Source organism: Macrosteles quadrilineatus, unplaced genomic scaffold (genome assembly GCF_028750875.1).
Source record: "Macrosteles quadrilineatus isolate MER2022 unplaced genomic scaffold, UCM_ALF_1.0 Scaffold_2__2_contigs__length_208266976, whole genome shotgun sequence".
In the NCBI taxonomy this organism is placed as follows: Eukaryota; Metazoa; Arthropoda; class Insecta; order Hemiptera; family Cicadellidae; genus Macrosteles; species Macrosteles quadrilineatus.
This window is the reverse complement of record NW_026542595.1, coordinates 86,476,260-86,499,622: the sequence shown is the minus strand read 5'-3', so window position 1 is coordinate 86,499,622 and position 23,363 is coordinate 86,476,260. Positions and strand designations below refer to the sequence as shown.

Below are 23,363 nucleotides of genomic sequence, written 5' to 3'. Positions count from 1 at the left end.
TTGGAATGAATACCGGTGAGTGCAGTTTAGATGCTATAATACTCTGTCAATTATCCGCTGTTCCGTTCTGTGTTCATTCTCCCCATATAAATCTCGGTTACTTTAGTTACGCTATGATGTTAAAATTCTTTAGGATTTATTGACTTTAAGTACAGGTAGGGGTTTTAAGTTTAGTAGGCCTACACTATTAAATAATTTAATCTTTTCAAATTAAATCAAAAGTTCTGTTTCTAAAATGAATAATGGATGTGTAATCTATTTCATACAGCAGATCTAAGAACCACATTATTCTCTTTTGCATCCTCTTTCCGTTGCAAAGCATGGGTACAAACAACTTGCAAGTACAACAACTGAACTATAGCAGCTAGTACAAACATATCGAGTATCTATGTTTGCAAGATGAGGGGGCGTAAGTTCATATGATAAGCCTAGATGAACTTACGCCCTTTCTTCTTGCAAACGGCGATATATACCTTAACAATATCATTTTTGTGATTAACATTATTGATTTATAACAAAGGAAATTCTTACAAAAGGTTACCAGTCAACATTCTCAGTCATGTTACACACAAAACTGCACAAGAAATACTTTACAAACACAAGAGATTTTAAGCAACTAAAATTTTTTTGTTACAATATTTACTAACATTTTAAACGATTAGCAGTGTAAAAAGTACAAAACTAACAATAAAATTTTACCTCGTTAAAACTGAGTTTTTGTGTTTTTAGGTTGTTAAACATTTGTTATTTTTCATATGAGCCTTGGTTAAACTCTTGACTATGGATACACCTACACTTTAATATATTAAGTCGATGGTTATACACACCCCACCAAAATGATCTAATCTCTTGAAGGTATTAAAAGATGGCCAATGTTTATTATTATTAACTTTACACATTTCCCCCACTTCTTTGTAAACATTGTCTTTTCTGTTTAATGATGTCTTTTTATGTTTTTTCATGCTTTAGTTTTATAGTTCCTGTGTCTAGGGGTTCTTCTTCTTCTCTTTCTTCTTCATTTGCCGTTGAACCAAATTTCACTGAGATGTCAAGAAGCTCTCTTAGACCCTAAAAAAGTTTTTTATTATCAAAACCTTAACCAACAAACCTCATAGTTCAGAGATTATATTGGATTCCAGCGTTAAAAGTTAATTCATTATCAATAATCCAGCACAAATAATTAAGAGCTTATTAAATTTGTGTCTCTTAGCCAGTGGCATTTCTTTTTACACTTAAGTAAAAGATTGGTCCAAATCCCCGTCTTGTTAGTCTTTAAAATTGACCTTTTTTTGATATGATACTTTAGCATAATTTATTGACAGCTCAATGGCAAGTTACATCTGGGTCTACAATTAATTGATCTCTCGTCAAATTGAACCAACGTCATTTATATTTAAAGACGAGCACTATAACTATTAGGCTACCAAGATAAAATTCAGGGTGTTCAAAAAAGTTGGGGACATAACTTTGTACAACTAAATCTAAACTTCTACTGGACCGATTTTTTAAATTAATGGGTCATTGGAAAGCCTAATTCATGTAGATTTGCAAATAATTATGAAAGTGTGATTTTCACAAAGTTAAACAAAAACATCCCTTATTCAGTATTTTATCATTACTATAAATTCAGAGGTTGCTTAGCTTTTTTGTAAATAACTTTTAAATGTTGAGGAAATCGACCAAAGTGGAAGGTGATATTCTGAAAGAGAATAAAATTTCCTACAAATTGGTACCATGCACTTCTTGGAAATACTCAAAATAAGCAGCCAAAAGTCGCACCCAAATGAAGTGTGAAAAAACCCGTTTTCAATGTATTTCTTATGGAAAACATTTTTTTTATTTTTCACCATAAATCATAACAAAACAAACTTTCATAATTATTTGCAAATCTAAACGAATTAAGCTTTCCAATGACACAATAATTATTACAATCGGTCCAATAGAACTCTAGATTTAGTTGTACAAAGATTTTTAAACCTGAATTATACTGTATATATAATAGATAGTAATATTTACTGGACAAGTTGTAATGATGCGCTAAGTGCGCTTTGTGGGTGTTTGAAGCATGGATTTAAATGGCTTCATTCGGTAACAATTAAAATTAAAATATATATTGTTATACATTTTTGGAAAGCTCATAAAATAGGTTAAAAAGTTTTGTTTCAAACACATTGCCGTACGACCTACTGCAAAACCAGGGATTGGCCTATTCTAAAACTTCACGTTTTGTATAAAATAATATTTATTATGTATCACATATAAAACCCCATCCAATAGAGATAATGCTACATGTAAGGTTATTTTACCAAAGGACATTTAACGGGGAGTTCAAAGAAAAAACAATTATGCTGATAGCTCATTTACATCAAAAGATATAGCCTAGGTGATTTAGTAAAACACTACACTTTCAACCTGGTGTTTGGGGGGAGGGGGGGTTTAAGGGGAAGCAAGGGGGGGGGGGAAATTCGGGAAACTTTCAGAAAACACCCTTCCTATTATATACTATCACCATGCAAAAAATCAGCTTTACATCTTTCATGTCTAGGTTCTTACCTAAAGTGACTGGGCTAAAATGACCCTGCCCTAAAGTTGGTTAAAGGTTATTTCCAAAATGGTTGGCCTAATAACAAAAAGAGTGTACCCGATTGTGTCAAAATATATTACGGTAAACATAATAGCTCGTATGTCTCTAATGATCTTGTGTTTTTAGATGACTTACTAGTTGTTCCGGTTAGCCTAAGGAAATCAATGCTTATTTTGTTACATGAAATCCATCTAGGTTGTCAGAGGACTAAAGCTAGGGCGAGACAGCTCATCTACTGACCAGGTGTGTCAGTTAACATTGATAATTTTGTTTCAAGTTGTTCCGTTGTTCTTTGTGTCAAACGTACATGAATGCAAATGCTTAAGAACCCTTAAGGTCACATGAAATTCCTGTTTTACCATATAATAAAATTGGTATGGATATTGCTGAGTATGGGGGTAAAATCTACCTTATAGTGGTAGACTACTTAATAAATTGTACTTAATGACTACTTAAAGTAAATGCTTGGATTGTTTACCGCTAACATCTAAAACTAGTACAGATGTGATACGGGAACTGAAAAAATTGTTTGCAATTTATGGTATTCCCTCTAAAGGAATTGCTGATAATAATCCGTTTGGGTCTTATCAAGTTAAAACTTTTGCAGCTGAATGGAATTTTGAGATTGTCAATTCAAGCCCCTTATACCATAGATCAAATGGCCAAGTTTAGAGAACGTCCAAACTTTTAAGAAAATTCTCAAGAAATGTTGTGATGAAAACAAGGATATAAATTTAGCCTTGTTGGAGTTCCACAGCACATCTGTAGTAGGTGATTTATCTCCGGCTCAATTACTAATGAGTCGTAAATCAATAGAGTAAATCAAAGTAGAGTCCCAGTTTCTGCTAACTTGTTAAAATCGCAGGTACATGATCCTAGTCTAGTAAGTAGGCTTCTTTCTAAACAGCAGGAATTGTCTGCTACAAATTACAACAGAAGTACTTGTCCTAGACGGTACTTTAAACCACAAGACAAAGTATTTGTGTACAATGTTCACTCAAGGATTTGGGAACCTGGTGTTGTAGTAGGCTATACAGCTAACGCAAGGTCATATGTTGTAAAACTATTTCGAAGTGGAAGAAGGGCCTGATTACCCATTAGGCTAATTAGGCTGGAGCCTAGGGCGCCAGTCAGCCTAGTGTTTTAGGGGGGGCGCCAGACAGCCAAGACTTAAAGTTGGGACTGGGGGCGTGAAAAATGTTTTGTTCCAAAAAAAGGATTCGCGCAGATAGGGAAGGAGGTGGGGAAGGGTGCGTTCGGCCGATTTTCATAATCATTATATCCATATATAAAGCCCAAAGTACCCATGAACTTTTGAGAAAACTACAAGTCACACCTCCATAAACCATATACTTAAAATATTCGTAATGACGAGAAACCTTGAGCAAAACTATCCATTATTTCATAAATTGCCCTTTAAGGTCTTAATTCCTTTCTAAAGGGAACTTTCCATATACCTAATGTTAAAAAATATCTCAGCTGTACTTATTTCTTTATTTCAGCTTAACTTAACCAATCAATAGTTTTATTAATACTTATGAAGTCAAACGGGGTGAAGCCCGTGGGTTACAGCTAAATATAGTAATAATTGATTTGTAAAAACATTTAACGATACTTTTTGTAGCAGATAAATGTTGTAAACTAAGTAATTCCATCTAAAGGTCCTAATACAATTGGTTTAGGCCTAGGTGATTAACAGAGTTAATTTAGAAAGTACGCATATTATTGTTTGGTTTGTTGATATTTTAGGTTAGGTCTACTTTTGATTTAATACAATCATATGTATAAAAAAAAGTAAAATAATACATTATTTTAAATAAAAAAGTTTTACATTCCTTGAACAACCAATTTGTTACTATTTTAAAAGTTCCTAATCAAACCATGCATTAATTATTTATGATAAGTTTTATTTTGTTTTTAAATAAACTGAATATTAGTATAATGCCTTTGACCATTTTAAATCTTAAATTCAGTATTAGTATTCGTTCTTAGAAATTTTGAAAGTGGTAGCGGAGAGGAGGGGTAGTGGGAGGGAGGAGGGGTAGTGGAAGGGAGGAGGGGGCGCGAAAAACGTCAGCCTACTGGCGGCTAGACCCTTAATCAGGCCCTGAGTGGAAGAGTTGTTACGCGTAATACATTTCATCTCAGGTTAAGACCTTCAGATGGTCAAAGTAATTGGTATAGTGACAATCATGACCAATCAAATGTCTGTGTTGAATCACCAATTAGGATTAGGCATTCCACTCCGATGTCCAGTAAAAGTGTGTCACAGCAACACAATGAGTCAATTGTAAATAGTCCAATTAAGCCTATTGAACAAATGCCTTCAATGAATGGAGATATTGAAAATACAACTGATGAACCTACTTCCAGGTATGGTAGACCTCTTAGGAAACCCATTAGGTTTAACGATTACGAAATGTAATCAAATGTTTTGTTTTGTAAATCTAGCCTTCTAAAATTTAAAAAAGTGCTATACTCTTTCACTGATGTTAGGTAGCCTAACTGTTTGTCCCTTAATCTCTAGGGAAAATTTGAGAAATATTCCTAAACCACTTTGAAAACGAATATCTGTTCTCAGATAATAACCGCTACAAAGGAAAAATAGTTTTTTATTACAGATACATAGATGATACCATTGTTCTATTTAATGGCAATAGCAGACAACTTGCATTGTTGAACAACCATCTTTGCAACGTACATAAAAATATGAAATTCACTTTTGAAGAGGAGATTAACAACAGCCTGAATTTTCTGGATATAACTATAACAAAACATGATTCTGCTTTCACGTTCAAAATATACCGAAAACCAACCATCACAGACCAAACCATCCACGCAGACTCTCATCACCCTCATTAACAAAAACTAGCAGCCTACAATAGCTTCGTAAACAGATTGTTATCCGTACCAATGAGTCAATCTGATTACAATGACGAAATAAATATCCTTAAACACATTGCCGTCGCTAATGGTTATCAAAGCATCCTCATTGATAAACTGATTCGTAAATATAAACAAAAAACCTCCAAAACAAAAGATAAGAAGACGTACATCTCAACGGAATACGGTTCATCCCTAAGCAACAAATTTAAAAACATCATGGCCAAAAATAACGTCACTGTGTCCTTCAAAACAGCTAACAAACTTGGAACTTTACTGAAAGATCGACCCCAAACGAGTACTCAGATTTTTGACAAGACTGGCGTCTATAAAATCAGTTGCGACGACTGCCCTAAATATTATATCGGGCAGACAGCTCGTTCTTTCAAGAAGAGATTTAAAGAACATCTTCCAAGGAAAACAACATCCGCTCAAACCTCAACCTTTGCCGAACATTTAGTTTCTGATAATCATAACTACACAAATATTGACAGAAATATGACCGTATTGCATTTATCCAACGACCATTTCAACAAAAATACACTGGAAGAATTTGAAATATACAGAGCTGTAAAATTTGACAAACAAAATATTCTAAATGATAAACTATCTTTCCAATCTAATTATATTTACGACACGGCAATTAAGGTACTTGAGAGAGAGTCGGGAATGAATAGGGACAGCTGACTGATAACAAGAACAAAGGAGTGACGTCACAGCGCCGACCGAACACGTTGACCGGCAGTCTAGACGCTACATTCACCCGGTCGCGACGCATTATCCTAAGTTACCATTAATCCGTATTATCGTTGTAAATGTACCTTTTTTATGTGACTATTGGATTACTAGAAGCAGGTATTTAAACCAATTTATATTCTTACATACTTCTAAATTTGTTTATAAATTTTTGAAATCATGAGTTGGGTAAAACGGTGGTAAAGCTGGGTAAAGCTGGTGGGAAGGCTAACTTAAAAGGTGACTATAGTTTTAGTTTATGGCCCAGGCCAGTCACAGTTCGGCGAAGGGCAGGAGACAGCTTTGATCATACAGACACGAGTAATGGTATACAAGCAAAGCAAGCTTTGTGGCAGTAACTTCACATCCGCTCATGAAACCTTAATTTAAATTTTATTTTAGTGGTAAAATCATTATAAATTCACTAAAACGATACGAACCTTGTTTTCTGTTGTCAACTGGACAATCTTTGCCTCATCTTTATCCCCGTTGTCATCGTCAACCCTAGCAGCCATCTTCATAACAGCAGCCATCTCACTAATTTTGTCAGCTTGTTTTTCAATCACCTAAACAACATACTTGCACATTAATAAGGTAAAATTATCCCAATAGGGGCTATAAGGGCCCGAGAAAAATCCCCAGAGAGCCAAAGAAAAATATTTAAAAACTTATCTCGCTCACCTATCATTTTATATGATTACTAGCTGTACCCGCGGGCTTTGCCCCGTTTTACTTCATAAGTGAGTTCGTTCGCATGGCTCAATCACGTCCTGGTTGAAGTTCGTTCGCTACGCTCACTCACCTTTAGGTTGGAGCTTGTTCGCTGCGCTCACTTGCCTTCAAGTTAGCTCGTTTGCTACGCTAACTCACCTCCAGGTTGAAGTTCGTTCGCTACGCTCACTCACCTTTTGGTTAAAAATTAGCTGTTGTCATAAATTAAAAAAAATAATAGTGCTGCACCCTGTTGGTAATCCTTGTAACGTTAATGCTATTGCACATCATAGAACAGAACCAACTTGTTTAATTGAAACAGCTGTTAAGATTCATTAATTCCATTTAAATATTAGTACTCATAAGGTTAACATGGGAAACTCCAGAGCCACTGGGGCGGAGCCCGAGAGTCCGATAAGAATGAAAACAACTTAGTTTTCCTATTTAATGCCTAAAGAATCAGTGTACCAAATTTCAGCCTCCTAGGTAAATGGGAAGTGGGAGAATTAGTGATGAGTGAGTCAGTCAGTGAGGGCTTTGCCTTTTATATCTATTACTTATTTAATACGCAAGCACGATTTTTGTGACAATTACTCCTCCGAAACTACTGGACCGATTGACATGTTTTTGGTGTCATTGGAAAGAGGGTAACGTGAAGTTGTGCAGGAAACTTTCTTTTTAGGGAAATAATGAGAGATTGAGGCCCTGGAGTCCTTTAAAGTTTCGTATTTCTCCATAAGGATAACATGGGAGATAATTTTTATTTACAGAAACATATGTTTGTTACTTGAAAATAGTCAAAGGCTACTACATAATAATTGCTGTGTATTATGACTCTTAATGTATACCTACTACATTTCAATCAAGGATTGTGTACCTTAAAGTTTACCCATAATGGATCTTACTACTTTATTTTAATGCTGGGAATAGTAAAATTTAGTGGAGAATAAGTTAGGTACCATGATTTAAAAACTTTACTATAATAATTTATGTATTTAAATCACAAATCTTTGACATTATTAATTCATTTGAAACTAAACAGCTGATCGACAAATCAAACAAATCATCTACTTCATGTGAACAATGTTATTACACAAACATAGTTGTTTAACCAATATCTTGATTCTTTTTTACTTGTGGGTGTATTTTGAGTTTGCAGTTATGAACGCGCCAAGCCAAGTAACTTTTTTTCAAATTTTCTTTATAAACTAACAGTATTAATGAATTACTACATGAACTTGACAAGTCAGGAAATTAATTGTCAGTTTACCAAGGGAAAGAAGAGTGGGTCCTTGAAACAGACGAAGGCGCAGACACCCAGTTAAGTGGATTGCCAAGACACAGATTAGACTAATAAAAGGGGGCAGTGGTTTTATTGATGAGGAATATTAATACATCAAAAAGGGTCTTATTAATGGCACAAGGCTTTGTGATCAGAATGGTTAACAACTTAATAGAATGTAAAGTCTTAACTGGAACAAGTGAGTGGGGACATATTTTGATTTCAAGGATAAAAATTTACCCGTCTGAAACAAACTTACATTTTAAAATGGAAAGATGCTAATTTCTGTTACCTTTGGCATTTGCAGCGCTGTTCTTACCCAGACCATTCAGTCATGAGCAACTATATTATATGTCGTTTTAAGTAGGCTACATCTATTAATAGGATAAGCATATTCGTTACGGAAAACTCTGACCAAGGTAATCTTCCTGAAGGTAACTTTAAGGCTAAATTCGTAGTATTCATGGAAATGCTTTTGTGATAAAAATATTTTTTTTAGTGTTTATTTTTAAAAGTGTGTTTTCTTCAAGCAGCATTTTTATGACCCTCAAAATATGCTACATAGGCCTATTGGATTGATATGATAAAATGTTTTGTTAAATGTGTTATAAAATCTTTAAAACATAACTACCCTATAACCTTGCTCGCTGCCTATAACATACTTGAACTTGAACACTTATTAATTTACTAAATATAATACACATACAGCTAGAAAATGGCTGGACAGCTTCCCTTCCAAGGCTTCATTATTATTGAATTTAATTTTCGACTTCGAGTCAATATATGATAAGATGAATTTGTTTTCTAAATTCATATGTTATTTTGCGGCGCATTGAGCCGCACAGGTTCACTAGTATATAGATGATTAGCAATGTGTTCATACCTCTTTGCAATTATCAGCACCATGGGTTGTTAGGACCGAGTAAGTATCGGTACCGACAATAAACTTTGAAATGTGTGTACGGTACCAGTATTTTAATACCAACAGGACAGGATAGGCCTATTTGCAGTGACGTTTTGGCGATGACGACTATGCGATGAGGCATCAGGCAAATTGCGAGTGTGGTAGTCGTTAGTTTGATTATTCGTTGTTTTACTTAGTGTAGGGTACATTGGATAATTAGCGCTGTATCTAAGACAAAACTCGAAACCAAAATTAGAAAAGTGATCACGAGAGTGTCCCGTGAACAACTGTTTCAATCATGGCATGGATAATTTTCTGTTTTATTCCCACTTTTTAACTTTGAACTTTATCACTTTTACCCTGCTTTTTTAACCAAGCCCTGGCCCAGGAAGTTTTATCACATTACTTCCGGCTAGGCCTAGAGATTGTGGCACTACTACTTAGGTAAGATACATTGGTGATTAGCGGGATTCGAACTCAGGACCTCAAGGACTGAGGTTCTACCACTAGACCAGCACGGTCCCTGGATAACCTGCCTGCCTACTGGCCTTGCGTAAACGCAGCTTAGGGTTTTCTTGATTCCAGGGTTTCAAGTGCATAACACTTGTGATAATCTTACTAATATTATAAATGTGAAAGTTTGTGTGTTTGTTTTGAAGTTCAATCACGCATAAACCACTGGACGGATTGGGCTTAAATTTGGCATGATGATAGCTCACATTCCCGATTAACATATAGGAATATTCTTATCTCAAAAATCCTTTTGGGCTCCGCCCCAGTGGCTCTGTAGTTAGTTCCCCATGTTAACCTTATGAGTATTCATATTTAAAGGGAATTAAAGAATTTAGTCAGCTGTTTCAACTAAAAAAAGTTGGTTCTTTGATATACAAAAGCTTTGATAACAAAAAAACTGTGATACGCAATGAGAACTGTCAAAGTAGGATTGTTTAGGCCTACAGTTATGTTTATGTTTTTAACATCATGAATTATTTGTGATATTTTGCGAATTTTTAATAGTTTATTTTCTTTAGTTTAGGTTAAGTAGTAAAACATTATGGCTATGGTAGATGTGTAATACCATAGTATACCGTCAATTTAAAGAAGCAAATTTTATCAAACTTTGTCCTCCCCCATTGCAAACGCAAAGCTTGAGTATACTGCAATAAGCATTTTAAACTTATATGCCAACCCCGTACTAAGGACGGGTACTCTGCTAGTTATGTTATACTTTTAATACTTTCAACTGAAATGACATACAGTAGACCCCCTCTTAACCGACCCTAATGGGACCGGATCTAGGTCGGATAACTCAAAAGGTCGGTTAAAACGGGCAATCCCTAAAATCATAACATAATGAAGGGCTATTCATTTGGAATTATATAATCATTATTTTGAAGTCATACTGGCATTATTTATAAAATAAACTACTTTTATCTCCTTTTTCATATTGATAGAAAAGTCACAAATAAACACAAAACACGGTTAAGTCAAATAGGCCTACTTTCAGTGGAAATATTATGATACTAGGCAAGAGTCAATAAAATTCCTATTTTAATAACTTTAGTACTGTAATGTATTAATTGATGCTTTCCAAATACATCGTGATACAGTACAGAACCTTTTGTCAAAATTAAAGATACAAGCAACCATTTTGTTACAAGACAGGTCATTTATAGCCTCTCACTGGAGGCTCGAGGCACAAAAACTATCTTGACCTTGGAGTTGTTAACCCCCCCCCTTCCCTGCCATCCCTACAAGTTGCGTTATTTGTTTACTCCAGCGATAAGATAATCAGTTCTCAAAGTCTTAACGCACTTTATGATGTTACAAATTTGCCGCACAGATAACAAATTGGATCAGATATGCTTGAGCTACGAACGATCATGACAAACTGACAATAGGCTATGCTAAATTTTTTGTGATCCAATATAAAATAACTTATTCTTAGTCATATCCTGTGGAGATAAGCGTATGGTTCAGTTTCCATAGCCGAGCGAGGGAGCGGAAATGCCGAGATTCCTAGAAAGCGGCGGTTAAACCAAGCTGCTCTCAAAGCAAGGTCGGTTACCACCAAAGCTGTAGATAGTTTAGTCAGACAGTTAAATAAAGCCTTGGAAGAGAACCGTGCTGCTCAGATCTGAGTGTGTCACTTTGTGATCTGAGTAAAGCATTTGACTGTGTCAACCATGATGTTTTACTAAAAAAATTAGAATTTTATGGATTACAGGGTAAGGAGCTGTCAATATTTAGATCTTATTTAAGTAACCGCAGACAGGTTGTTGATGTAAATGGTAGCCTCTCTAAAGTGTTGACTACTATGGCGTCCCTCAAGGATCTGTTTTGGGGCCTATTTTATTTATTATTTTAATCAATGATCTTGATTCTAATTTACCTTGTTGTACAACCATATATACTGACGACACCACTCTGTTAAATAATCATGAATCTGTAAATCATCTTAGTATTATCAGTAGTAATGCATTGGAAATGGCTTGTAACTGGTTCATTGTGAATGGGTTGCTTTTAAATGAAAACAAAACCAAGAACCTGATTGTTACCTTCAAAGATGTACCTTTAGACCTAGTTCAGTATGAGAGAACAGTTAAGCTTTTAGGTATTTACATAGACTCTAAGTTATCCTGGTCTGATCACATCGACAATGTTTGTAAAAAACTATCTAGAGTCATATTTCTTTTAGTAAATATTAAGAACCAAAAATAAGCCTAAGGAAATGTGGTCCATTGTTAGAGAGAATACTGGTAGAAATGATGCACCCAAAGGTAGTAACAGTAAATCAAATCTTACCTCTGGAGGGTTCAATGATTTTTTTATTAGTAGTGTAAGAGATATTGTTGATAATATTCCTGATTCTGGTCGAAGTATGAACTTTTATTTAGATAACATTAAGCAGGTCATACCTCATGTTTCTAGATTTTCATGGAAGTGTATTAGTGTTGAGCAGGTTTATAATGCTATTAACTCTTTGAGTAGTAGTAAGAGTCTTGATGTGTATTACCTTAATTCTAGTTTTTTAAAAGTTGCTGCACCTTATGTGTCTGAAGTTTTGGCCTATTTATTTAATTCTTGTATTGAATCTGGTGTTTTTCCTCATTGTTTAAAACTAGTTAAAGTCATACCTCTACATAAAAAAGGTTCCATGTCTGATTATAACAATTATCGACCTGTATCAATTATACCTGTCATATCCAAGGTTTTTGAGATAATTCTAAATAGCCAAATTGTATCACACTTTGAAAATAACTTTCTATTTACTGACTGTCAATATGGCTTTAGGCCTAAAAGAGGTACCAATATGGCCATCTCTGAATTTGTTAAAAGATGTATCTATGGGCTGGATGGTAAGAACACTGTATTTGGCAGCTTCTATGACATGTCAAAAGCTTTTGACACTATCTCACATGCTGTTTTGTTGCACAAACTTAAATTTTACGGTTTTGACGACTTAGCCATTGATTTTGTGAAATCTTACTTGACCGAGAGACTACAAGCAGTGTATTATAATGGTTGTTTTTCCCATTATTTAGATGTAAGAACTGGTGTCCCACAGGGCTCAATTATGGGTCCTGTATTTTTTATTATATATGTGAATGACCTATCTGTTGCTGTTAATAATGACCATGTTAATTCTTTTTTGTTTGCTTATGATTTGGCTGTTCAAATTCAATGTAATGATGTCTTATTTGCAAAAAATGTTCTAATCAGGGTTAATGATACTGTTAAGGACTGGTCAGCTGCAAATTCACTTTGTCTTAATGAACAGAAAACTCAAAACTTGGAATTTTGTTTGAGGCCATACGCCCATGAGAGTATTAATTCTGTTAAGTTTTTAGGAATTCTTCTCCAAAGCAATGTAAAATGGGATAAACATATCACAATGTTATGTAGTAAATTATCTAGGGGAACTTTTATGTTGATTAGGCTAAGATCGTTTGTGACAACGGATATTCTCATTACAGTTTACTATGCCTACCTACATAGTTATATATCATATGGAATTATTGTATGGGGTAATGACACCAATGTTAAGGAATTGCTAATTGAACAAAAGCGTGCTATTAAAGTCATAGCAAATGTTGACATGAGGACTCACAGTAAGCCATTGTTTAGGAAATTCAACATACTCACTGTACCTGCAATGTATATTTTTGAATGTCTGTTGTTTATTAAAAGAAATTTACATACTATACCTACAAATAAAAATGTTCATAACTATTTCACTAGAAACTGTAACTCACTTAGAATTTCCCAGTGTAATTTAAAAATTGCTCTGAATTGTTTTGTTGAAATGGGAAAAAAACTGTTTAATTCTCTACCCTCTCATTATAAATGTTTAGAATTTAACTGTTTTAAGAGGAACGTTAAGCACCTTTTGATTAGTATTAGTCCATATGACATAAATGAGTTTTTCCTTAATGTTAATGACCATGTATAGTATTACTAAAAATGTCTGTGATTATCTGTGGACTGTTTTATAGTTATATTTATTGTAACTAGTTGACACTGCTATGCATTGTAAAATGTTCTGGCAATAAAGATTTGATTTGATTTGAACCAAGTAACAGACGATTTTTTGAGAATGGCTTATTTTGCTTTCTTTGAAAGCATTCTGAGATATGGTCTGATTGTTTGGGGAAATGGAGTTGGTATAGATAATGTATTAATTATACAAAAGAAAGCTCAGAATACTTACTAATTCCTATAGTCTGGAGCATTGTAAACCACTTTTCATCCAAGCTGGAATCCTTACCATTGTCAACCTTTATATATTAGAAGTATTACTCCATGTCAAAATGAATTTAAGTGATTACCGCCCTAGAAGTTTTATACATAACCACAACACTCGTAATAAAAATAAGCTGGACCTTCAAAGATGTAGACTCTCAAAAACTATGAATTACCATACCTACCTAGGATTAAATATGTTTAACAAGCTGCCTAATGTCTGCTAAAACATGTCTGTAACTGTTTTTAGTAAAAAGCTCCATAAATGGCTTTTAAACAACCCTTTTTATAATGTTAGTGAATTTTTTTATACTTGCCCACGTGAGACTGATTTGATGTAATTTAACTAAATGTTGTGTATGCATGGTATTGTAAATGTTTTTTTCTATGTAGGCCTACATGTCAGATGTGTTTTTAAATTTTACATTTTCTTATTGTTAGACCGTTAGAAGTCTTGTAAATAAAATGTGACGATGTCTATTGCTAATTTGTAATGTGCTGAATGACGGAATAAATGCCTTATTAATGCCTTGTTAAAACAAACTGTATTATTTTACGATCGAAGGCGGATAATCCGATTAACGGTTAATACGAGTTCGGTTAAGAGGGGGTCTACTGTACATAAAAAGGTAGGTATTTTAAGCCAGTATGAATGAAGATGAGTGTAGGGGATGAGTGGCGCGCTCTTGTAGTCTTGTTGGCTGACATGTTCCTTAGGCAGGACAGTTAATTAATAGCCCATACAGCAAATGGCAACTAAGGGAAATACAGTTTATAGTGGAATCCGAACCACAGTTTTGCCTTGTAATTTATGAATTGGTCTAATTATAAGGATAGTAGTTACTGTAGATAGTTGTAATACTCACTAGTGCAGGCATTAATCCGCACCAAGGAGTATCGCATCCACAGATCCACAAATCAACATAAAAATCCACAATTCAAGACCTACAAGTAGCTGGACTACAGAACGACGCCACAGTCTCAGCCGTCATGGATTTGTACTCTATATAGTAACAACGACGGTGCATGACGCAAAGTTTATAGTGTACAATAACTGGTTTGATCTCAAGCGTGTGCGCTCCTCGGCGTGCTTTCTCGTATTTCTTAGCAAAATGTTGACAGAACATTCCATAGTTTTCCTACTATGTACAGCTATGGTCTCCTGTGGTTTATTTACTTTCCCTATGCATACACCAAACAAAAGTTGTCCATTTTATTCTGACAATAATTGTAACTGAGCAAATAATTTTGTGATTATAAAATCATAAAATAAAGTAGGCCTACATACAACTTTAAATAGTCAAACAAAGATACAAAAAAAAAAATCAGAAACTCAATGACAACCGCTTATCAGGAGACAACAACAGCTGACAAACGATGAGCTGATTCCAAAACCATACAATTGGCAAACTTTGAAGTTTTGTATCCGTAAAATCTGTCAAAACATAGTTTCTGATTTCCTCTTTCATAAAAAAATGATTAAAATAGGAATGTGAATATTTTGTGCTTTGTCCATTTTGGTGACGCACTGCATAGTAATGAATTGAGATTGTGGCTTAACCTTCCAGAGGTCGCATCACGGAAGTAACCTCCAGGGATGTTTTATTTTTCGCAATTATATTATTTTGAGTGGTGTCGGCAGTGTGAGTGTCACTGTACCTCACGCACCTCATTCCTAGAATCGAGTGAAGGTCAAAACTCACCCCTACTATTTTTATATTTGTTAGTTTTGTTAGTCTTGTAAGAGGCTGGAAGTAGCTTCCGTGTGCGCTCTGCCCATTCTTGTACAGCCTGGAGGCAACTTTCGTGTACGACTTCTAGTTTAGTGTGTGCGTTGATTATAGAGTGTAATAATTACAGTAAATAATTATTTTTTTACGATTCATGACATTATTTACTAAATACCGGGTGTCCGAAAAATAACTCCCTAGTTTTATCAAATTTCTGAGGACAGTATTCGTTAGAATGGACAAAAATAATTCTTTGGGCCTGTTGAGTATGCTCTTAAGTTTTAGTTTCGTACGTTGGTATTAAGGTTGGCACACCTGTTTGACCTTGAGCGTGTAGTTCCACCACGCGCCGCGCCGAGCGCTAGACTCGACTGTCTGACTGTCAGTCAGTGCAATGGCTACTCCACAGCAGAAAGCACAGTGCGTAATTTGGTTAGTGGAAACAAAATCTGTTACACTACTGTGCAACTTAACTTCAGACGTGAGTATGGTGGCTGTGCACCTGATCCGAAATCAATTCGCAGTTGGTTAAAACAATTTAAGGAGACGGGAAGTGTTTTAAAAGGAAAACGACCGGGTAGGCCATCTGTTTCAGCGGAGAATGTAGAGAGAATCAGAGCCTCATGCCAACGCAGCCCTAAGACGTCACTAATGCATCGTAGTCTACAATTGGGATTACCAAGATTTACTGTCTACGACGTGATACGTAAAAGACTGAAATTACATGCGTACAAAATCCAACTGGTCCACGAAATAAAACCAAATGATAAACGCTTAAGGTTAGATTTTGCTGTGGACATTCTAAACAAAATTGATGAGAATCCAAACTACCTGAACAATGTTTTGTTCACTGATGAGTCAACGTTCCATGTTAACGGGGTTGTAAATCGCCACAACTGCCGAATTTGGGGGTCTGAGAAGCCACGAGAAATTGTTCAACACCAACGAGACTCGCCTAAGGTTAATGTGTGGTGCGGTTTAATGAACGATCGAATTGTTGGACCTTTTATTTTTTGTGAAAACACTATAAATGGCGATATCTACTGTGAAATGCTTGAACTGTACGTGTTTCCACAGGTGGATGACATCAAGGCGGAAAAAGGACTAGTAATATTCCAGCAATAGACAATAGACAATAGACAAAATCTTTATTGAAATATTCCTAGAGAACATTCATGCGTCAGGTACATAAAATTTACAGTATGTACGTAAACTATTACAGTAATTTGCAATTACAATTAGAATTTTTTTCTTCTTTTTCTTCTTTTTTTCATGGTAGCTTATTGTTTAAGAATTCATCCTCAGAGTAGAACGGCCGGTCCATAAGCCATGTTATCAGGTGCTTCTTGAGCAGATTGGGTTGTTCTCTCTTGAGGTGCTCTGGTAGGTTGTTAAAGTACAGAGCACCTTTGTAGGATGGTTCCTTCTCGTACAGACTCAGATGGTGTTGTGGGAGGGAAAAATTGGCGGCATGTCGTGTGTTGTGCTGGTGTATGTCTCTTGTGTCTTGGCTGGGCTGTTTTAGTGGTGTGGATAATGACTTCTCTTATGTAGAGTGAAATTGATGTGAGAATTTTAAGGTTCTTGAAGGCTTCTCGGCAACTGTCTCTGTAGTTCAGGTCGGCAAGGCATCTAATTGCTCTTTTTTGCTTCAGGAGTACTCTTTCCAGGTTGCCTTTTGATGTTCCACCCCAAGTCGCAATGCCATATCTGAGGTGGGACTCGAATAGAGCAAAATATGCAACTTTGGCTACTTCTGGGCTGCAAGCTTGCTTGATCCTACGTATAACGTAGAGACTTGAACTTAGCTTTTTGCAGAGCTGGTCTATGTGGGGTTTCCATGATAGCTTGGAGTCAATTATGATGCCTAGGTATTTTGTGGTATTTTGTGTTTGTAGTCCCGGTATTGTAATGTCTGTGTTGTTGCGTTTGGTGGTGAAAGTCATTTGAACGGTTTTGCTTTCGTTTAGAACTAGGTCGTTGGAGGTACAGTATTGCTTTGTTCTCTGGAGTTGTGTGTTGGTTTTCTCTTCCAGATTTTCCATTGTTTTGTCCGCAAATGTGAGAACCGTGTCATCTGCGTACATGGTGGTGTGTCCATCTTCCCCAATCCAACTAGGTAGGTCATTCGTGAGAAGGAGGAAAAGGACTGGGCCAAGTACTGATCCTTGGGGTACTCCTCTTTGCACGTCTACAGCTTTGGATTGGGCCTTATACTTTGTGTTGTTCTTTATGTAGGCTATTTCCACAATCTGTTTCCGGTTACTAATGTAGCTTTTAAACCATTCTGCTGCTCTTCCTCTCACGCCTAGTGTTTCCAGCTTGAGTAGAAGAAGTTCGTGATTTAGGCAGTCGAAAGCTTTACTAAAATCTAGGAAGAGGCTTGTTGAAGTGCTGCCTTCTTCTAGTTGGTCTAGTATGTGCTCCGTCAGTTGTATTAAGGCTGTGGTTGCATTAAGGTGCGCCGCCCCATTACAAAAAACGTGTGCGCTCGGCCTTAAACGCTCGTTTCCCGGCAAGACGGATGGGGAGAGCTGGCCCGATCGCGTGGCCTCCAAGAAGCCCAGACATAACACCACTGGATTTTTTCCTGTGGGGTTATGTTAAGAACTTGGTTTATTCAGAAAAGATACGTGACATTGACCATCTTCGTCAAAGAATCGTAGCTGCAGTAGAATCAGTGACACCTGATATGTTAACTAACACTTGGAGAGAGATCGAATACCGGTTAGATATCTGTAGAGCTACAAATGGGTCACATATCGAGGTGTACTAATGTCAAAATAAACTTGAGTAAACCCTCTTTAATTTCATGTATTAGATATAAGAATATGTATTCTCCACAATAAACAATCGTTTATCAAAACTAGGGAGTTATTTTTCCGACACCCGGTATATAGTTTTTACATGATGAGTAAAGAAGTTAAATTTCGAACTGCAACACTCTTAGCCAGTGCTGAAAGGGAGATTCAAGAACGAGGTATGTAATGAGTCATTTAGTTAAGACACCCAATATGTTAAATTACTTAAAACATCAGGTATTGTGAGTGTTATCATCTAGAACCACATTATAGGACATTGCGGTAAAATTAAAATTAACTTCTTGAATATATTCTTGTAAAAGATTTCTTCATATACTTTTATGTTAGAACATTTGATAGAATAATACTTTAATTTTATATTTATGAAATCTAATCAAGTTATTTTATAATTAAGAGCTCACTAAACACATTTTTTATGTTTAAAATTAATAATAAAAATTAATTTGTGCACTAAAATAAAAATTTTACTTCATAAATGTTTGTTTTTATTGACCTGGAAGTAACATCCAGGTGCGCCCTCTCCCGTTTTGAAAACCAATGTGCCCTCTGATAGGTTTTTAAGCATTTTAGACAGCGGTTAAAATTTAAGTTGAAAGTTGAATTTCATCCAAAAATGCATTGCATTACAAAAATATTTGCTAAATATTGCTCACATGAGTGTACTGTTGATTGTAGAGAGATTGATAGTCCTGACGACTCATGTTGACTAGATGAGTCATCTGTTGTCGGTACTTGCTCATGATGAGCTCCAGGGCATTCTGGTGTTCCTCTAATGCAGCTCGCAACTCACGGTTCTCCTACAAACAATAAACAGTGATTCTAATGATGTAACCTGTACTATATCCTAAACCACTTTCAACGTTAAGTACAGTTCATAAAGGGAGCATTAACATTAAGGGGCATCGGACTACCGAGTACGTTGGATTACCAAGGGACAACTTTAATAGCAAAATTAGATTTATTTCCACGGTATTTATTTTATTTAGACACCCTTAGAACAGCACAGTAGGAAGTATGCAATGCTCACCTGCTGTAGTTCCCGCAGATGTCTGTTCTCCTGTTGGATGCCAGCAATGAGGATGGAGTGTGGCCGTTGTCTTGCAGCCTCATTCAGCTCTCCCACCTCATCCTTGTACTGTCACAAAATATGAGGTAACTTATACAAAAAATGTAATATATTATAAATAAACTTATTATTAAGATACACAAACAGAGAGCTTCCTCTGATGTTTGATGTTTAAAAGAATCAGTAATAATGTTCTAGTAGGTAGTCAGTGAATTAGACGAGGGTCCAGATAAAGCTTTTGAAAGCTTTATTTTTTACAAACTCTAGTAAAATGCAACTACTGTAGACTCCCTCTTATCCAGGACTGAGGGGAGTCCAGCTAAACTAATGTCCACTGAATCACTTGAAAACTAAACCAAATATTTTACTGAAATTTGAGAGAGCATCGTATTTAGACATGTGATTACTGGTCTCAAATTTTTCATCAAGAGAAGTAGTTTCAGTACCACCCACTTCCTTCCATTCCAGTTAAAACATTGTGCCAAAAATATCTCCAGTTTTGTCACTACTGCTGAGTGTAGACTGGTGTAAACAATGCATGGATAAGAGGGAGTCTACTATCTGCCTAACAAATATGATTATCAATTAGGTGATCAGTGACCTCCAATTTTGGCCAAGTGAGCTAGTTCAAATTAACACCAGCACCGTGTTTTTCACTTCCACTTCAAAACATTCTAGCGGTTCCCTATGTGATGATTAGTCTTGTAGTAGCCGATATTGATGATTGACAGAGAAAATCTACGATTCTGCCAATGTGAAACATATTCTACAGACAGTTTCTGTAGGAAGATGGTCAACCACTATTATAAACCTTGGTAGGTAGGAAGCTTTGTTGGTGATTGGTAATTTATAGATATAAAAATACAAGATTCATGGCATAATACTGTACCTGTTTCATTGCATCAATCTTTTTATAAACAGACTGAGTCTGTGAAAGGATCACATCAGCTGCCGAATCGTGTTCCTTCAATTTGCTGGACAGTTTTTTGGCGTCTTGCAGGATTTGTTGAATTGTTAAAGACATCTAAAAATGATAAACATTTACTTAGATTATGATGGAATAAAATTATCAGCCTATCTTAAGAAAGTACCGTAGTTATTCTGATACCAAATGTCTAAAAATGGCCAGGAAACAAACCAACTTGCAAAGCAGGAGTTAGTCAAATTGATTTAAATTCCCTTGGAACCAACAAAAGAAAATGTTATGAAAATTAGAACCTTAATAATCCTTACAGTCTCAATTTAACAAACTAGAGCTACCGTACTAGTCTCTATGGGAAACAATTGCCATGGGCCATGTCGCCATGTGTGGAAAGCTTTTTTTTCTTTTTTTTTACCAGGAGTCGATGTGAGTAGGCAAATAACGCTTTTAAAGGGAAAGCGGTCCAAACCTAAATGTTTAGTGGATGTGCCGGGAATTAACCCATCCCTCTCTCACCGAAGTTTAGACGCTAACCAATAGGCTAGCAACACACCCAACTTTGATGTTTCCCAACTAGTGGTTTAACTGACTTTTGGATGGTTACAACTTGATGTAATGCTCTTCAATATTTCTTTAAATATCTAAGGAATGTCGGCCTTAGTCACTAACAAGACTACAAGATCGTGCCACTCATCCTACACTCATCTCCATTTATACTTGGCTTAAAATACCTACTATGTATGGTTGCCATTTCATTGAACAGTATTAACAGTATTAGCCTAAGTTAAGCATAATTAAACATCTTGAACTAACAAAGTTAAACTAAACTTACACTTTTTTTAATAGTCTAGACCCACAGACAAACCCATCGTACCAGGCTACGTTTTCTTTTGATGAACCTTACCGTTCTGGAGTTGTGGAAGCATATATTTTAGCATATTAATCTTGAGTATTTCAGTACCTAACTTAATTCATTGTGATGTGGCTAAAAATAAATAAAACTTTTGGTTTGTCAAAACCACCTCCTTTTGGTTCACCACACTAAGCTTCAATTGTTATACCTATTAGACTAATGCGCAAGGATTTGGTCCGGCTGTTAGCCGAGCTTACCGGTTATTAAATGGGGGAGGGGTTTCATTAACTTTACTAAAAACTGCACTGTAATGATTTTTTTTGCAAAAAGTCAACAAATCAATAAACAAAAACATAGCCTCTCTTAGACTTGAAGTATGAACGTAGTAGCTGTTAAGTCCTTTATTAGTGGGCAAAGAATAATTTTTACACGCATCTGTGCGACCAAAAAACCAAACAGCAATACAGTAAGTTACACTGACCAGCAAGTCGCGGCCTACGACCTACTACAATTGTAGTAGGAGTAAAAAACTTAGGCCTACTAGAAATTATGTCATAAAATCCTTTTCTTATGGATGCATATTCATCTCCAATCTAGCCTATACCTATTGGACACCTGGACATCATTTTATTTATTTATTTATTATACATTCCAACGGCAGAGCCATTTGAAAAAAAGCAATATTTAAGTATATTTGGCAAGGTGATTTGGTAAGGGTAGACTTATTGATACAAACAACCGAATGAAATATCGATCAATATAGGCTATTGATTATTAGATATATCGTTTGGTTAGTATGTAGTTAACTTAAGGTTAACTACTAACTAAGGTAACCAAATGATATAGGCCTATCGAATGAAACAATCGAATAACCGATATTTTCATTCGGTTGTTTGTGCCAACAGATACGGAAGTCTACCCTTTGATAAGCCTCAAGTATTCCTATTAAATATCTTTTTGCAACTTAGGAGGTATTTAACTTAATGCTAGTTTATACCACAACAAACATTTTAACAAACTAACTTTACACTAGGCTGTCTTTAGTACCACATTGGCTATCAAAACCATTTTTTTTTTTTTTTATAAACTAGGCCTACCTTTCTTGTATTTTATTAGCATTAACTAAGCCTAAACTAAGTAAAACTAGGCCAACTAGGTTTTGAGTCTTTTTGAATTAACCCTACCCTATCCAAGAACTTTTAAGTTACTAGGCTCTTAGGTAATTTCATCCAACAATAATTCGTTGGCTAGGCTAGGTTTCTAGCGGAACTGTACCAGTTTTTTTTAATAGGCCTAGGCCTATAAGAGCTTAAAAACATAGGTAAGTTAGCTTAAAAACATGATAGGGTTATGTTTCTAACTGAGGAGTAGGGTAGATCTGGCAAACAAATGGATGTCAAGTTATTTAGACCCTATGTAAACTAACTTACTGTTGCTTGGATGCATTCTAATTATAACCAGAATCAGAATCAGAATCTTTATTGCCGTTGATCAAATACATTGAGATAGGCATTGTCAAATTAGGCTAAATATTTACATTGGTCGATAATACAAAGTAGGTAACAAAGTAAAAAAGGCTTAATCTAAAGGCTAGATTAGAACAGTCGAATCCAAGAATTCTTGAAGACGAGACGACAACATGTTGTCTTGACGTAATCATCCATGTAAATAGGCCTATCCGCCTATGTCTACTTAGTATAAAATGACACTTACTTTTAAAAATGTAGGCCTAGTCTATCAAAAATAGTGCTCATTGTCACCAAAATAACATTGATAACGCAGCCTACAAAATATTGTAAAATCCGACGGGCTCTATTGCGTAAAAACTAGATTTCACGTCCGATTTTAATACACGATGACTTATTTTACTACTGTAATATAAAAAGTAACTGATCGCTTCTTAAAAAGATTTCGAGATCCACTTCATCTATGATCCAACACTCTTCACTCACGATAGAAAAGTTAAAAAAATTCTATTAGCAAATAAATAGCAATATAGCCGCAGCCCGCAGCTATTACAGCTGTTACTCGTGATTAGAGGTGGGGAGTAAATAACGCAGCCGTTATTTAATAACGGTTATTGGACGATAACTGTTATCGGCAACAGCTGTTATCGAAAACTAGGAGT

At 35.6% G+C, this 23,363-nt stretch overlaps 1 protein-coding gene across 2 annotated transcripts; it reads right to left on the bottom strand.

Annotated features, from left to right (window-relative positions):
* Positions 1-131: 131 nt before the first annotated feature.
* LOC128987895 (FGFR1 oncogene partner 2 homolog) lies at positions 132-23,150 on the bottom strand. 2 transcript variants are annotated; one of them, XM_054408978.1, is made up of 6 exons: positions 22,949-23,150; positions 20,350-20,484; positions 19,422-19,529; positions 19,048-19,191; positions 6,643-6,768; positions 132-1,068 (listed from the first exon to the last, which is right to left on the bottom strand). In XM_054408978.1, the coding sequence occupies exons 2-6, from the start codon at positions 20,482-20,484 to the stop codon at positions 949-951; spliced, it is 633 nt and encodes a 210-aa protein (XP_054264953.1). In that variant the 5' UTR covers positions 22,949-23,150; the 3' UTR covers positions 132-948. The 2 variants fall into 2 exon arrangements, with proteins under 2 accessions (XP_054264953.1, XP_054264954.1); XM_054408979.1 differs by lacking the exon at positions 22,949-23,150 and adding an exon at positions 22,666-22,690.
* Positions 23,151-23,363: the final 213 nt, after the last annotated feature.